The sequence below is a fragment of the Hypanus sabinus genome, unplaced genomic scaffold (assembly GCF_030144855.1).
Source record: "Hypanus sabinus isolate sHypSab1 unplaced genomic scaffold, sHypSab1.hap1 scaffold_929, whole genome shotgun sequence".
Classification (NCBI taxonomy): Eukaryota; Metazoa; Chordata; class Chondrichthyes; order Myliobatiformes; family Dasyatidae; genus Hypanus; species Hypanus sabinus.
In genome coordinates, this window is record NW_026781782.1 from 145,514 (window position 1) to 162,962 (window position 17,449).

Consider the following 17,449-nt stretch of genomic DNA (forward strand, 5'->3'; position numbering starts at 1 on the left):
CCCGGATCTGCTGAGTTACTCCGGTTAGTAGCAGAGTGGTCCATAATCCAGGGGTCGATGGATCGAAACCATCCTCTGCCATATTCTCTACTTGCGCATCCTTGTGTTTCTGAACACCCACGCTCAGTCCGTCAGAGAAACCAGGACCTCCCAGTGGCCACACATTTTAATTCCACGTCCCATTCCCATTCTGATATGTCTGTCCATGGCCTGCTCTACTTCAAGATGAAGCCACACTCAGGTTGGAGGAACAACACCTGATATTACAACCTGATGGTATGACTATTGATTACTCTTTTTATTGAAACTGAATATTGATTACTATTGATTAACTTCTGTTAATGCCCCTCCTCTCCTTCTTTCCCCATACGTTATCTATCTAACATTTAGTTATTTAAGACGTGAGGGCAGATCCAGGTGTGGGGGAGCACATGCGTGAAGTCAGGCGCAAAGGGGAGTCTGTGTGACGTCACCTGTAAGGGAGCGCTCGCATTTAAAAGCACCTTAATTGGCATTCCTTATGATTTCAGTGGGACAACAACATTAATCACTGAATCCAGTGTTGTGGGATGTAAAGTCCCCTGTTATGTGTCCGGCTGTGCCGTGTTGTTGGTGGAGTGGGCAGCGTGGTGTTTGTCATGATCCGGGTCACAACACCAGAATTCCCAGCGGGGTCCACACACAGTGTATTAGTCAACAGAAATCTTCCCGTCCCTGCAGTCTTTGTCTCCTGGTAAACTCAACACCCTGACAGTGTGGACCATAGACACCCCTTCCTCTCAGACACAAGGGATCATTCAGACAGCTGATCGCTGAGAGGAATTATATTTATTGGTCATTAAAGTTGGCCCAGATTCGTTTGGACGGATTTGATGTGGAGTTCGGGGTGTCACAGTGAAAGGGCCGGACGGCCGAACTCTTTCCGTTGTCCAAACATCCTTACAGGTGAGGCGACACTTCACCTGTGAATCTTCCGGGGTCCCCTGTTGTGTCCGCTGCTCCCGATGCGGCCGCCTCGACACTGGTGACACCGGCTCCTCCGCAGTTGTGCGGGGTAGGAGTGTTTTTTTTTATCAGGGGTCGATATTATTGTTCACTTTTGTGCGGAGGGTTGGGTTTTGGGGTTTGATTATTGGGATCCCGCTCTTCTTGATCCGGGGGGTGGGGTAGAAGTTTGATTTTTCTCTGTGTACGACTTTCATGCTCTTTCTTTGATTCGTGGTTCTCTGGAGAAAGAAAAAAACTGAGCGTTATTTAGGGATACCTGCTTTAATAATAAACTAACCTTTGAACTATCCACTCCGAGCGGGACTTCCCGGTGTCCAAACATATTCATTCTGCTTTCCATTCCCTTTGCTACCCGGCCTGCTGTGTTCGGCCAGCATTTTGTTTGTGTTGCTTTGGATTTCCAGAATCTGCAGACTTTGTCGTGTTTGTGATTTACCTCTCCGTTGTCCCTCCCGCCTCCGGCCACTGGTGACGCTGTATGGATCTCCGGCCACTGGTGGCGCTGTGCGGATCTCCGGCCACTGGTGGCGCTGTGCGGATCTCCGGCCTTCGGCGACGATGTGCAGACCTCCGGCAATCGGTGGCGCTGCGGAGAAACGCCTGCTGAACGCATGCGCAGTGCCGACTGCCGCTGTTGGCGGTTCTCCGGTTCGATCAGGGAATGATCCCGGTGTTGTGTAACTCGGGGGCCGGTTGCATTGGGAAAGGGCCGGGCCCGAGCTCTGCCGGACGGCTGAGGAGCAGGGCTGCAGTGGTAAGTTTTTAGCTGCCGGAGCTGTGGGGGGGAGGGGTGTGTGTTGGGAGATTGCTTGATTGATAAGTTCGTGGCCTAAGTTCGAAGGCCTGAAGTTATACAGCTCTCGGTACCTGCACGTGTAGTTCAACTCTGAGTGAATATGCAGAAAGTTTGAAGTTAATAACTTTTGTGGCATTTCTGCTTCAGATAATTGAAAATTGCTAGGTTTTGTAAAATAGACTCCTTCCACCTTAGGCCATGAACTTATCAATCACTTCCAGTTTGTGATATCCAATTTGTGTACATGCTCATTTCATTTACTGGGCAACTGCCTTGCCCCATACGTGCAATGAGCAGGTGCACAAATTGGATGTGACATATATAGGGCTTCCTATAATGGCAAGCAGTAAACCAAGGTGAAAGAAATACATGAATTCCAGAGCTCCACAGAAATACAGTGATAGCTAAGACATTAACAAGATGACAGCCTATCATTACATTTCAGTGTATAACTGGTAAAATTAAACATATAATACTTAATTTAATAATATGACAAAATATTGCATTGTTGCACTTAACCGATTATCATAAAATATAATTATCAAGCAAGTAAAATAACTTTGCTTGGAAGCCAAAGGGTTGTTACTGAGAAAAATTTACTTTAGGATGAGCGAGTAATCCACGGACCACCACAGATATAGCCTTACTAATACGACTGATTCGGAGCAGACGGCAGGGCCCGCAGTGCTTAGCAGTGTTCCTCAGAAGTATAAAAATAACAGAAATAAAGCAATTCATTTTTTACAATTTTAGCCACCTAAATTGGAACCAAGTAATCAAGTATGAAAAAATAAACTCTGATCAACTATTGCAAAAGCCACAAATATTGCTGAATGTTAGTCTCAAAAGTGGTAGGTTGGCAAATCTGCCTCGTACCGTTTCTCTTGCAGAAATGGTTGGACGGGAAGTGTATCTGTGAGTGTCGATACAATCTCCTCACACGTCGGGTGTTACATAGTTCGACCTTTACAGATCCTGTTTAGTCTTTAAATATATAAAAAGTTAAAGAAGTTTGAATCTTTACATAAATTATTATCGCATTTATACAAATAGAAAATATCGTTGTTTGGAAGTGACAAATGTTAACGGGAGGACAGCAACCATTTGGGAGTTTTGGAAATGCATTTCATCTCATTCATTGCCTCACTAAATTACTCTTTTTCCTATCAACACAAAGAGAAAAAGAGCCTCTTTCCCATCAGCTACAGTTGGTGGAGCGAGGCCAAGGGGTTGATCCGCTATTAATGATAGTTGAAATGACGTAAAACTACCTTATAGCCCAGAAATGTTTTTTCAATTTAGCTTGTAAAACAAAACTAAATTTATCCAGGTGTAGAAGAGGATTTTGGATGATTAGCTTGTGTATTTGATCAAAATCAGGAAGAAGATGAGCGAGCAGTGAATTTTTCTTTCATTGTTTTCAACTTCTAAACTTGGGTTTCTATGTTCATTCCTTGCTTAATATAGCTCCTTCCTGGAATCCAATGGTACCCATTGGAAAGAGCAGGAAAATGCTCGCACTTCTGTGCAGATATTTCCCAGCTTCCTTGGACAATGGGTCGAGCGAGAAGGAATTTCACAAATACCTAAATAAAAAACAGTCACAGCTCCAGGATTAAACCAAAAACGATCAAATATCCTAATGTTATTAGTGGTACTTTTCCCCACCAGCCAACACCCCCACTTCCCAACCCCCTGCTTCCGTAGAATTCCCTCTATTTAATATGTGGCTGCTGTTAAATTACCCGCTTGTTTATTTTGACTTTTATACAGAGGTATCGGAGCAGTTGTCCGGTGAGCTCTGGTAGCACTGCACCCCTGAATGTACGATCCCTTCTCCCACCTGGTTCCATCTACTTATCTTTGCTCATCTTGTTCAACCTCTGTGCAGTCTCCTAAACCCATCTTCCTGCTTCAGTGATTTACATCTCCCATCTGGGTCATCTTCGGTTCACCCTGTATCCCACCTCCTCGATGTTATATATCAGCAATCTTTCTTCCAATCTCTGTCTTCATTGTGAAGTGTTCTTTTGTACCTTTGGCCTCGCTGAGTCATTTCCAGAATCGGCTTTTGTTAGCTGGAATGCCGGAGGGTCATCAGGTCCCATTTCTGTTGTGCATTGGTGTGGAGGTGCTCGTTTATGAACAGTGACGGGCTGACACACTGCAGCATTTTGCTGGCAGCAAAGAGTACTGGGAGAGTTGGTGCTTGGGCTCTAATCCTGTGATCGGCTTTCCAGGCAAATGGAACTGTTGGTGTTTTAGCTTTGACTTTGGTTTGAGCTTCTACAGAAGGGGCCGGATGCTCGTCCTGCAATGAAGCAGAAATTTCAAGCAGCTGGACATTGGTTGTGGGGAAATCCTAGATTGTACTACCCCGGGGGTCGGCAACCCGCGGCTCCCGAGCCATTTGTGGCTCTTTCACCTCTGTGCTGCGGCTCCCTGTGGCTTTGGGAAATAATTGGTCAGTATTTAATTAAAATGTATTTTATGTTAGTTTGTTAGCTTTTGAAATGTAATTCTAAATTTGAAGATTATGGTGATCTTGTACAATCTAAGTGTGGCGACACATTTCCTGGCACATCCGAAACGGCTCACAATTAGCCAGCATTCCGGCTAAGGGAGATAGCCTACGGGGGTTTGTGAGTACGCGTCTTTTGCAGCATCTGCGTCCATGGGGGCTGGGTTGAGGGAGGCTTAAAAGCAAGGCTGTTTAGTTCGAATAAAGTTATTCGACTGCAGTTTACTGACTGCGTGAGCACACCGCTACAACGTGTTTTTATCGCTGGCTGTCCAGAGGGGAGGTGCTGAAATGCTTTGTCGCGTGTCTGGAAGAAGTGAAAACTTTCCTGGGCAGCAAAGGGCTCACCTTTCCTGAGCTGGAACAGCCAGAGTGGCTGGAAAAGCTACACTTCATGGTAGACATGACAGCGCACCTGAACACACTGAAAACAGCTCTTCAGGGGTAAGGACTTACAGCCCTGCACATGTTGGAGGATGTTTTGGCATTCGAGCGCAAGTTGACAGTGCTTGCCAGAGATTTACAGAAAGGCACATTGTCTCACTTCCCCAATTTGAGAGAGTTCAAACAAGGTCACGACATGATAAATTCGGAGTATTTACATTCTGCAATCATCGCAATGCAAACATCGTTTGGGAAACGCTTCTGTGAGTTCAGAGAGGAAAAAAACACATTATCCTTCCCGGTCACTCCCCTAAGCATCGATCCATCCCTACCGAATACGACTGCATTGTCAGGTGTGAGTCAACCTGGCCAAGTATGATAAATATTTTAATTGCCTATTATTTTACGTATATTCATATGTTTTCATTGTTCAGTGAAATACTCCTTTTATTTTTCAGGTTGACAGCTGGCTGACGTTATTTTTGGTTTGCTGCTGGCGGCAAATTTAAGTTTAGCGTTTTTCATAAACACAAGAAGGACTCAAATAGACGTTGAGTATTTTACTTAAAAGTAACCCAACCCAACATCTTATTTTTGGAGTTCAAAATGTTTTTGTTGCATGCAGAAATGTAATTTCGTTTTCTCTGCAGGAGCTCATCAATTTCATAAATGCAACACATTATAGTTTGTTTATACATAGCATAAAGGCAAAACAAAACGTTGTATGCAGTGTTATTTCATTTTAAATGTCAAACGGGTTTTGCGGCTCCCAGTGTTTTCTTTTCTGTGGGAAACGGGTCCAAGTGGCTCTTTCAGTGGTAAAGGTTGCTGACCCCTGTACTACCCAGTGTGAGATGTGGGGACGATGTGTGAGACTCTCAGGGTCGGTGAGTGGCAGATTAAGCTGTGGGTCCTGGGATATCATAGTTTTTAATCCAGCTAAAGTGGACCCAGGGATCGAGCTGTTTGGGCTTGTGAGGTGTTGATCGAGTATTTCTGGTCTGGGATCAGATGTTTGTTTCTGGAGTTCCTTTGGAAGCAATGACTGCCAGTCTGAAGAGAGGATGAGTTCCCATTCCATCCTCACAGGGAGAGGCTGTGAGTAAACGGGCTGTTCCGTGTTTACAACAGTAGAACTGTGTTTGGAAATCACACAGTGGAAATCAGGCAGCTGTGCTAGGGATCTGCACTAAAAACTGAAAATGTTTGAACTCAATCTGATGAAATATTATTAATTGAATTGTATTGTAAGCTGTTCCTTACCTGCAGAGTCTTTCTGGTAATTCCAGTTTCTTTTTATTTCTTGGTTTATATTTCATGAAATAGACCTGTTTTAACCTGGAAATTAATATGGCTGTGATAGTTTGTAGGCCTCCGTTAGAGTCTCTGCAGGTCTCCCCTCTCCACGCCAACGATGTTGTCCAAGGGAAGGGCATTAGTACCCACACAGCTTGGCACCGGTGTCGTCGCTCAAGGACACACAGGCAGCCTCTGCCAAGGCTCGAACTAGCAACCTTCAGATCACTAGACCAATGCCTTAACCACTTGGCCACGCGCCAACACATGTGATAGTAGAACTGTAATGAAAGCACAACGTTTCCCTGTCAATTATCCTGTAACCGATTTTTCTGTTTTTCCTGGAAATGTGTTCAGTACAGTGTTCCTAACAAGGTTTACATGAATAATCTCAGGAACGATCGGTGTTATGAATGAGGAGCATTTGATGGTTCTGGGCCTGTGCTCAATGGAGTTTAGAGGGACGGTGGGGGTGGTGGAGGGATGTATGGTTAAGTAAACCTACCGAATGCTGAAAAGCCTGGATACAGTGGACATGGAGAGGATGTTTCCATTAGACTGTGATCTGACAGTGCAGTCTCAGAATAAAGATGCTTCCCCTTAAAACTCAGATGAAAAACATTTTATGGCCAGAAGATGTCTGATCTTTGGAATTTGTTGCCACAGAGGGTGGTTCAAGCTGCCATTTGGGTATACATATGACAGAGATTAACATATTGATGATTGCTGAGCAGCTCAGGGTTACAGGAGGAAGGCAGGAATGTGGTGTTGGAATAAAAATCAGCCCTGGTTGAATGGTGGAGCAGACCAGATGTATCGAATCACCTAATTCTGTTCCTGTGTCTTATGTCTTACCATGACTGAATGATGGCTCCTTCTTATCCCATATTGTCTGTGACATGTGAGGGACAATAAAAGATTGTTCGCTGAGATCATTACATCTGCCTTCAGTGTTTAAATTTCAGTGAGTTTTGTTCTTAGTAACATTACACAGAAATGTTTAGTTCTCCTTTTCATTATTAATGTGCTTCATTGTCTCTCTGTTTAAAGTTCGACCTGTGGTGAGAGATTTATTTGAAGAAAAACCCCAACTGGAGGCAAACCACGACTGATGACGTGGGAACAGCAACAAGTGAACCAGCCCGAGGACTGAGAGCACCAACTGGAGAGAACCCATCTGACTCGGAGATTCCAGTGATTCAGTCAGGAGAAAGTTTGGTGAGTCTCCTTTACTCAAACACTGGTCCTTTAGACATTACATACCTGTACAAAGGAAGGGAGGAAATAGTTGGGAGTGAGACTGAATGTGCCCAGCAGAACCAGTTATGCCTCTGTCAGACCCAGTTGCAATCACTCCAGGTCTGGTAATGTGCTTCCAGCAGCCCAGCCCTTTGAAACCACTCCCATTCCCTCACAGTGGTTACTCAGTAAAAGATCTTGCATCCTCTGAAGTAGCTTTTGGTCAGATCTGAGTGGGGAGAGGGAAAGAGAGGGGAGTGTTTTTACTGACTGTCTTTCAAAAACAGTATTTGTTTGAACTTGCTGCAGACTCTCTACCCATACCCTGTACTTTCTCAACCAAATTATTGACATAGATGACAAGTAGCAATGGGTGTAACCCCAGGGAACGTCACTAAGCATGGAACTCGAGTCCAAGAAACTGCCTCTCACCATCACCCTCTGCCTCCTACCACCCAGCCATTCCCAGACCCTGGGGCTCTGTAACAAACTCAATGTTAACAGGAAGATTAATCAGTGATTAAGATGATGAGAGAATTGTGGCCTCCTGAAAGGACACGTGAGTTGAGCTGTCTGATTCACTGGACCAGTTCCACCCTCGTTGACAACGTAATTTACCCCTTGCCCATCCACCCAGGTCATGTTACTTCCGATAACCCACAGTACCCCAACCACCCTCCGTTCCGCCAGTGGCCCCACACCCTTCTGACCATTCATCCCACACCGACACACAGAGAGGCCCCCTTCACCCACGTCCACCCTCCCAGCTTGGGGAACCAGAGCAAACTGATCCCGCGATCTCGACTCAGTGCAAAACTAAAACCAGGGATGCAAGACTGGAGAGCCCGGAGCCTCCAGCTGTCCGGCTCGGTCCCGGCCCTTTCCCACAGCAACCAGCCCTCGATTTACACAAACCCGAGATTAACCCCTTCCTCACCCCCACCTGAACAGGGGAAACACCCGCATCAGCTGGGGTTGAGCTGCAGTTGGTCCCCATATGAGTTAAAACTCCCCGCTATCGGATATGGAGACCAGAATCGTACGCGGTAAAACCACATAACAATTACAGCACGGAAACAGGCCATCTCAGCATTCCTAGTGCGTGCCGAACGCTTTCTCTCACCTAGTCCCACTGACCTGCACTCAGCCCATAATCCTCCATTCCTTTCCTGTCCATATACCTATACAATTTTTTTTTTAATGAAAAAATTGAACCTGCCTCTACCACTTCCACTGGAGGCTCGTTCCACACAGTTACCACTCTCTGAGTAAAGAAGTTACCCCTCATGTTACCCCTAACCTTTTGCCCCTTAACTCTCAACTCATGTCCTCTTGTTTGAATCTCCCCTACACTCAATGGAAAAAGCCTATCCACATCAACTCTATCAATCCCCGCATAATTTTAAATACTTCTATCAAGTCCCCCCTCAACCTTCTACGCTCCAAAGAATAAAGACCTAACTTGTTCAACCTTTCTCTGTAACTTAGGTGCTGAAACCCAGGTAACATTCTAGTAAATCTCTGTTCTCTGTTGACATCTTACGTATAATTTGGTGACCAGAACTGTATATAATGCTCCAAATCTGGCCTCACCAATGCCTTGTACAATTTTAACATTACATCCTAATGCTCAATGCTCAATGCTCAAAGGTCAGCATACCAAAAGCTTTCTTCATCACCACATGAGCTTCCTCCTTCAGGGAAATATGCACCATTATTCCTAGATTTCCTCACACTGTCTACAAGCTTTCTCTATTTGTGAACTAACCTCTTCTCTCCTAGTCTCTTCAATCTGATTCCCACCCCCCCAACCATTCTAGTTTAAAGTCTCCCCAGTAGCCTCCACAGATCTCCCCGCCAGGATATTGGTCCCCCTAGCTTTCAAGTGCAACCCGTTCTTTTTGTACAGGTCACACCTGTCCCAAAAGAGGTCCCAATGATCCAAAAACTTGAATCCCTGCCCCCTGCTTCAATCCCTCAGCCACACATTTATCCTCCACCTCATTCCATGACTACTGTCACTGCCACGTGGCACAGGCAGTAATCCCGAGATTACTACCTTTGCGGACCTTCTTCTCAAATCCCTTCCCAACTCCCTATATTCTCCTTTCAGGACCTCTTCCCTTTTCCTACCTATGTCATTGGTACTTATATCTACCACGACCTCTGGCTCCTCACCCTCCCACTTCAGGATATCTTGGACGCGATCAGAAGTATCCCGGACCCTGGCACCAGGGAGGCAAACTACCATCCAGATCTCCTGACTGCGTCCACGGAATCGCTTGTCTGACTCCCTAACTATTGAGTCCCCTATTGCTACTGCCTTCTCTTTCTCTACCCTTCTGAATTACAGGGCCGGACTCTGTGCCAGAGGCACGGCCGCTGTTGCTTCCCCCAGATAGGCTGACCCCCCCCCCCAACAGTACTCAAACAGAAGTACTTATTGTCAAGGGGTACAGCCACTGGGGTACTCTCTAGTACCTGACTCTTCCCCTTCCCCCTCCTAACGGTGACCCACTTGTCTACCTCCCATGGCCCCGGTGTGACCACCTGCCTGTAACTCCTCTCTATCAACTCCTCGCTCTCCCTGACCAGACGAAGGTCATCGAGCTGCAGCTCCAGTTCCCTGGCACAGTCCCTTAGGAACTGCAGCTCGACACACCAGGCGCAAATGTGAACGTCCGGGAGGCTGGGAGACTCCAGGACCTCCCACATCCGACACCGAGAACAGCAAGCTGCCCTCACACTCATAATTCCCAGCATGGAACCGTAATCGCATGGTGGATTTGTTCCGTGACTTGTGAACATACGTGATTAATGACCCTGCAACTGGGGACTGGATAAATAGTTAATCTAACAATTCAGATCATACACACCAATCTCCTTGCCTTTCTCCCTCACCCCGAGCTACTTACCCCATTTCCCTCACCACACCCTCCTCACAGTCCGTCTTCCTCATAGAGCCCTCTACTCCAGCCCTCCCTTCCTGCTCCCTCTCTCCCTCACTCTCAACTCTCCCTCACCCCTTCCTTATCATCACCCCTCTCAATCATCCGTGCTTCCTCACCGCCTCTCTCCCTCCCGCTTCTCTCTTCCCTATCCCTCTCAGTTACACTGCTACTTGACCAGCCTCCCACTCTCTTTCACCCCTTTCCTTGCGCTCTCCTTTTTTGCCACTCTCTCTACCCCTCTAGTAATAAATTGTACTCCTCTCTCTTGTTTCTCTTCATCTCCTCACTCTGTCATGCCTCTTTTCATTTCTCTCTCACTCTCTCCCCTTCTATCCATCTCTCCATCTGTTTCTTTTCCATTCTGTCTCCCATTCCACAATCCCTGTCCCTACCCCTATCACCCGCCATCCCACTCTCAATATCAGTCGCCCTCTGTCTTCCCCTCTCCTTCTCCTCCTCTCTCACGCACCTCAATCAAACTTGTCTCTCACTCACTCACCTCCGCCACTCTGTAACCACCTCCATTTCCAGCTCTCAACCTCTCTCTCTCTCTCCCTACATCCCACCCTCCCACCTCTCTCAAACACTCTCCCCGCTGCCTCCCGTATCCCACATTGTCTTTCCCTCTTTCTCATCCTCTAAATCTACCACTCACCCCACGCGTTCTCCTCCGCTCCCTCTCAGTCCCACTCCTCCTCCTCCTCCCCCTCTCCCCCGTCACACCCCGCGCTTTCCACCCCATCCCATACAGTGGTATGCAAACGGCTGGGCACCACTGGTCAAACTTCCTGTTACTGTGAATAGTTCAGTGAGTAGAAGGTGAACTGGTCTCCAAAAGTCTCAAAATTAAAGACAAAATATTCAACATTTTAAGCAAGATTAGTGTATTATTAAAAACACAAAATGCTGGCAGAACTCAGCTGGCCAGACAGCATCTATGGGAGGAGGTAGTAACGAAGTTTCAGGCCGAAACCCTTCATCAGGAGTTTAGTGTATTATTTCTGTTTTGTACAATTTTAGAGTGGGAGAAAAAAGGGAAAGGAGCACCAAGGAAAAGTTCGGGCACCCCAAGAGATTTGAGCTCTCAGTTAAATTTTACCAAGGTCTCAGACCTGAATTAGCTTGTTAGGGCTATGGCTTGTTTGCAATCATCATTAGGACAGGCCAGGCTGTACAAATTGCAAAGCTTTATAAATATCCTGACTCCTCAAACCTTGTCCCAACAATCAGCAGCCATGGGCTCCTCTAAGCAGCCGCTGAGCACTCTGAAAGTTAAAAAAAATGATGCCCACAAAGCAGGAGTAGGCTATAAGAAGATAGCAAAGCGTTTTCAGGTAGCTGTTTCCTCAGTACATAATGTAATTAAGAACTGGCAGTTAACAGGAACGGTGGAGGTCAAGTTGATGTCTGGAAGGCCAAGAAAAGTTTCCGAAAGAGCTACTCGTAGGATTGCTAGAAAGGCAAATCAAAACCCCCGTTTGACTGTAAAAAACATTCAGGAAGATTTAGCAGACTCTGAACTGGTGGTGCACTGTTCTACTGTACAGCGACACCTGCACAAACATGACCTTCATGGAAGAGTCATCAGAAGAAAACCTTTCCTGCGTCCTCATCACAAAATTCAGCATTGGAGGTTTTTCTGACATTGAGGGAGAGGTTATTTTCTTGACACCAGACAGATGTTGTTCAGAGCTCAGACAGAGTCAGCATCAAATGCTTGAGCCTGGTGCGATGGATGTGTTGAGCTGTGGAAATCACAATGCAAGAAGCATCGTAGGAAAGCCAGATGAGCCCAGGGCATGGAATTGTGATATCGTAGGCATTACTGGGAATTGGTTGCACCCAACAGTCTGAGGAATCTGGAGGAACAAATTTGTAGAGAATTCACAGACTATACCAAGAAAAAAAAGTTGATATAGTAAGTGATTTTAACTTTCCATATATTGACTGGGACTCCCATACTGTAAAAGGACTAGCTGGGGTAGAGCTTGTCAAATGCTCCTTAATCAGTACATAAAACATCCGGCGTAGAATTGTGCAATAAGCTGTTGGGAAACGATCTAGGGCTGGTGACAAAAATTAGTGAATGGGAACACTTTGTGTATAGTGATCATAATGCCATGAGATTCCAAGTAAGTACGGAAAAACAGAGGTCTGGACCTCTCTTGAGATTCTAAATTGGAGAAAGATCAATGTTTATGGTATTTGCAAGGATTTGAAAAGTGTGGACTGGGACAGGCTGTTTTCTGCAAAGGAGTACTTGGTAAGTGGGGGTTCTTCAGAAGTGAAATTTTGAGGGTGCAGAGTTTGTATGCACCTACCAAAATAAATGTTGAAAGGTAACTGGTGCAGGGAACCTTTGTTTTCAACTGATATCGAGGCCCCGGATATTTTGTTCCTCTAAATTCCTCAGGCTGTTGGGTGCTACCAAGACACATTAATGACTACAATATCATACTCCCACACCCTGAGCTCATCTGACTTTCTTTAGTTGACTTCTGTTGGTTTCTTAAAGCTTCCCAATGTTTTTTGCTCTATTATTTGCCCTCTCTTTGGCTTTTATGTTGGCTTAGGCTTCTCATTTCAGCCACAGTTGTGTCCTCCTGCCTTTCCAATGCTTCCAATTCTTTGGGATGTGTCTATCACTCACCTCCCGAGTTGCTCCCAGAAACTCCAGCCATTGCTGCTCCATCGTCATTCCTACCAGACTCCCCTTCCAGTCAGGTTTGGCCAGCTTCTCTGTCACAGAAACATGGAGAAGGTCAGAACAGAAACATGCCCACTCTGGACGATCAGAATGGTAATCTATATGGGAGAAAAAATAGATAGGGGTGGTTTGAAATAGTAGTTTTGCATCCGTATTTACTCAGGAGATGGACACAGAGTCGATAGAGGTGAGGCAAGGCAGCATCAAATTCAGAGAGCATGGACAGATTACAGAGGTGGAGGTGTTTGCTGTCTTAAGGCAAATTAGCATGGATAAATCCCCAGAGCCTGACTAGTTGTTCCCAAGGACCCTGCGGAACACAAGTGCAGAAATTGTCGGGGTCCAAGCAAAGATATTGAAATAATTCTTAGTGACAGGTGAGGCACTGGAGGATTGGAGGACAGACAATGTTGTTCCACTGTTCGAGAGGGGGTCTAAGGATAAATGAGAAAATGTTACGTTAGTGAGCGTGACATCAGTAGTGGGAAAGTTATTAGAACATATGTGCAGGAACCGGATATATAAGTATTTGGATAGATGTGGACTGATTAAGGATAGACAGCATGGTTTTGTGCATGGTGGGTCATGTCTAACCAGTCTTACAGAGTCTCTCGAGGAAGTTATCAGGAATGTGGCTGAGGGCAAGGCAGTGGATGTTGTCTACATGGACTTTAGCAAGGCACTTGACAAAGTCTCATATGGGAGGTTGGTCAAGAAGGTTCAGTCATTCAGCATTCAAGATGAGACAGTAAATTGGATGAGACACTGTCTGTGGGAGAAGCCAGTATGGTAGCAGATGGTTGCCTCTCTGACTGGAACCTGTGACTGGTGGTGAGCCACAGAGATCAGTGCTGGATCTGTTGTTGTTTGTCATCTATATCAGTAATCTGGATGATAAGATGGTTAGGGATCAGCAAATTGGAGGATGAAACCGAGACTGGGGATTCAGCGGACTGTGAGAAGACTATCATGGCTTGCAGTGTGAACTGGACCAGGTGGAAATATGGCTTGAGAAATGGAAAATGGAATTCAATGCAGAGAAGTGCGAGGTGTTGCATGTTGGTAGGACCTACCAGGGTGGGTCTTACACAGTGACTGGTCGGACATGTAGGAGTGTTGTTGATGAAAGGGATCTGGGAATACAGGCCTATGTTTCACTAAAAGTGGTGTCACAGTTCGATAGGGACGGAAAGAAAGATTTTGGCACATAGTCCTTCATAAACCAAAGTACTGGATGGTATGTTATGTTGACTTTGTACAAGACATTGGTGATGCCTAATCTGGAGTATTGAGTGCAGTTTTGGTCATCAACCTACAGGAAAGATGTAAAAGGGGTTCAGAGATTTCAGAGAAATGCCAGGTCTGGAGGACTTGGGTTATAAGGAGAGACTGAAACAGGTCAGGACTTTATTCCTTGGAATGTAGAAGATTGAGGGGAGATTTGATGGAGGTATACCACAATTATGAGGGTTATAGATGGGGTAAATGCAAGCTGGCTTTCTCCACTGAGATGGGGTGGGACTACAACCAGAAGCCATGGGTTAAGGGTGAAAGGTGAAAGGTTAATTGGAACATGAGGGGAAAATTCTTCACACAGATCCGGGTGTGGAATGAGCAGCCAGCAGAAGTGGTGCATGCGAGCTCAATTTCAAAATTTAAGAGGTTTGCATAGGTACTTGGATGAAAGGGGTATGGGAGTAGAAAGTTTAAATAGTTCAACACAAACTGGAAGGGCCTGTTTCTGTGTTGTACTTTTCCATGACAAGAACCTTAAATAATACTACCATTCACTCGAATTCCTTTAAGAGCTGTGCAGACCAACCATATATCTGAGTAGGAGAAATCCTCAATTCCAGAGTTTCTCCATGTCTCTCTAACGTTGAGGCAAGTTACTGCAGTGGTTTGCCATTACCTTCTGCTGGGTGAGGGGCCAAAGAGATCACCAGCTCATAACCCAGCACGGATGGAATGCGTGCAGGGGAGCCGGCTGGATTCGAACTCAGGACCTTTCATCTCGAAGTCTGGCGCTGATGCGCCATGAGAGGGTTTCTGTTACTGTGGGGCCTGATACCCTTTCAGCTCAGAGGGAACAGGGAATAATACCATTGAAGAGAGTCAAACTGAGCCGTCACATATTGGAGATGGCAGAAGTACCCCACCCTTATAGAGCATCAGAGAGTTTGTGGGTTTTTCCAGATACCAGCACTGTGCCCGGTTCGAAGATGATTTCGCTCTCCAACTTGTGTTGAACTTCACTGTAACAGTGTGATACCAGATCAAACCTTGGCAACTCAAGTGATCTCATATCAAATGTTGTCCTTCACCCACTGATGGATTTTAATTTTTTTTACAGGTTAAAAACGACAAGGAATTTGTCTATGGGAATTCAAACACAACACACCAGTTGTGCTGTCTCTGTTTAGATATTTAAGGAGCAAGAGATTCAATCAACCATCCTTCCTGCTCAGACTGTGGGGAGAGATTCACTCGGTCATCTGACCAACTGACACGTCCGTCATTTTACACAGGGGAGAGACCGTTCACCTGCTCAGACACTGGGAATGGATTCACTCAGTAATCTCAACTGAAGCTACACACTGGGCAAGGCCATTCATCTATTCTGTGTGTGGGAAGGGGTTCAGTCGGTCTTCCCGCCTGTGGACACACCAGGCAGTTCACCCTGGGCAGAGGCTGGTCATCTGCTGAATTTGTGGGGAAGGATTGACTCGGTCATCTGACCTAATGGCTCATCAGCGAGTTCACACCGGGGAGCGGCCGTTCACCTGCTCAGAATGTGGGAAGGGATTCACTCAGTTATCCAGCCTACAGAGACATCAGCGAGTTCACACTGGGGAGAAGCCGTTCACCTGCTCAGAATGTGGGAAGGGATTCACTCGGTCATCCCACCTACTTGAACACCTGCGAGTTCACACTGGGGAGAAGCCATTCTCCTGCTCAGAATGTGGGAAGGGATTCACACAGTTATCCAACCTGCAGAGACATCAGCGAGTTCACACTGGGGAGAAGCCGTTCACCTGCTTACAATGTGGGGAAGGATTCACTGATTCATCCAGCAGACTGAAACATCAGCGAGTTCATACCAGGCAGCGGCTGTTCACCTGCTCAGACTGTGGGAAGGGATTCACTTACACATCTAATCTGAAGGTACATCAGCGAGTTCACACTGGTGAGAGGCTGTTCACCTGCTCAGTCTGTGGGAAGGGATTCACTCAGTCATCCAAACTACAGAGTCATCAGCGAGTTCACACTGGGGAGAAGCCATTCACCTGCTCAGTCTGTGGGAAGGGATTCACTCAGTCATCTACCCTACTGGTACATCAGCGAGTTCACACTGGGGAGAAGCCGTTCACCTGCTCAGAATGTGGGAAGAGATTCACTCGGTCATCCCACCTACTTGAACACCTGCGAGTTCACACTGGGGAGAAGCCATTCTCCTGCTCAGAATGTGGGAAGGGATTCACTCAGTCATCTACCCTACTGGTACATCAGCGAGTTCACACTGGGGAGAAGCCATTCTCCTGCTCAGTCTGTGGGAAGGGATTCACTCGGTCATCTGGTCTCGAAAAACACCAGCAGGTTCACACTGGGTAGAGGCCGTTCACCTGCTCAGACTTGACAAAACTGTTTGACCAGGAAACAGAAATCTGGGAGCTTTGAGCTGGAACAGCAAGAGCAATAACCTGGAGTCCTGAAAAAGGAAGGAAATCAAGTTGAGATAAAAAAAAACATCAAAGCATCACTAAAAAGTTGTACTTTCACCTGCAGAGGGAATCAGACATGGCTGATCAAGCTATTGGGAAATCAGTTGAGCAACTCAAGCTAGAGAGAATGACAGCAAAAAGATTGTTTTCTCATCTGGCCAACAGTATTACCAGGACCTACGAAGACATGTCTGAAGAGGAGCTCAGAGTGAGTTTCAATAAACTCACAATAGAAGCCGAGAAAGTCATGAAAGCCAATGATGATGCGGAGGCCGGACTCACCGCAGAACGGGAGGCGGTGCTGAACACATAGAAAGTAGCTGTGTTAACTGAACAGCAAAAAGCCGAGCTGGCAAAGACGGCAAATGAGTGTGAGTTGAAACTGAAGGAAATCAGAAGGCTGATCCTGGAGACTCTTTGGACCAACTTTGGAAATGTTGAGTTGCTCACAGCACTACAAGTAGCAGAGGATGAATGTGAAGGCATCACTGCTGTACAACCCGATGGCCACCAGGAGGCGTATGGCTTCATGCTTAACCATCTGCAAGGACTGGTAAAGACAGCAAAGGAGGTGGGAACGATGGAACCGGCCAGGGGATCGGAAGCACCTTCAGAGTCGCCTAAAGGGGCTCGAACTCCAAATCCCCAAGCTGGTTTCCAAGGAGGCCCACTTCATACAGGCAAGGAGAAAGGAGGATGCTGAAAGACTAACACCGACGGCATTGGCCTTTTCCTCCAATTTTCCCACGCCAGCCATCAGACTGAAACCGACGGCCCTTCCCAAGTTTCCTGGCAGCAGACGTGATTTTCACAGATGGAGAAAGG

The 17,449-nt window shown here is 46.3% G+C and overlaps 1 protein-coding gene across 5 annotated transcripts; it reads left to right on the forward strand.

The window, feature by feature from the left end:
• Positions 1–1,580: 1,580 nt before the first annotated feature.
• Positions 1,581–16,525, forward strand: LOC132390490 (zinc finger protein 229-like). 5 transcript variants are annotated; one of them, XM_059963101.1, is made up of 4 exons: positions 1,581–1,762; positions 5,168–5,279; positions 7,056–7,223; positions 15,256–16,525. In XM_059963101.1, exon 4 carries the CDS (start codon positions 15,645–15,647, stop codon positions 16,512–16,514), a length of 870 nt encoding a protein of 289 aa, XP_059819084.1. In that variant the 5' UTR covers positions 1,581–1,762; positions 5,168–5,279; positions 7,056–7,223; positions 15,256–15,644; the 3' UTR covers positions 16,515–16,525. The 5 variants fall into 5 exon arrangements, with proteins under 5 accessions (XP_059819084.1, XP_059819085.1, XP_059819086.1 ...); XM_059963103.1 differs by lacking the exon at positions 1,581–1,762 and adding an exon at positions 4,122–4,268 and having other exon boundaries at positions 5,168–5,259; XM_059963102.1 differs by lacking the exon at positions 5,168–5,279.
• The last annotated feature ends 924 nt before the right edge of the window (positions 16,526–17,449 follow it).

What these genes read in the sequence shown, in the direction of transcription:
- LOC132390490 (XM_059963101.1), top strand. Translation starts at nt 15,645, where the DNA reads ATGGCTCATCAGCGAGTTCACACCGGGGAGCGGCCGTTCACCTGCTCA.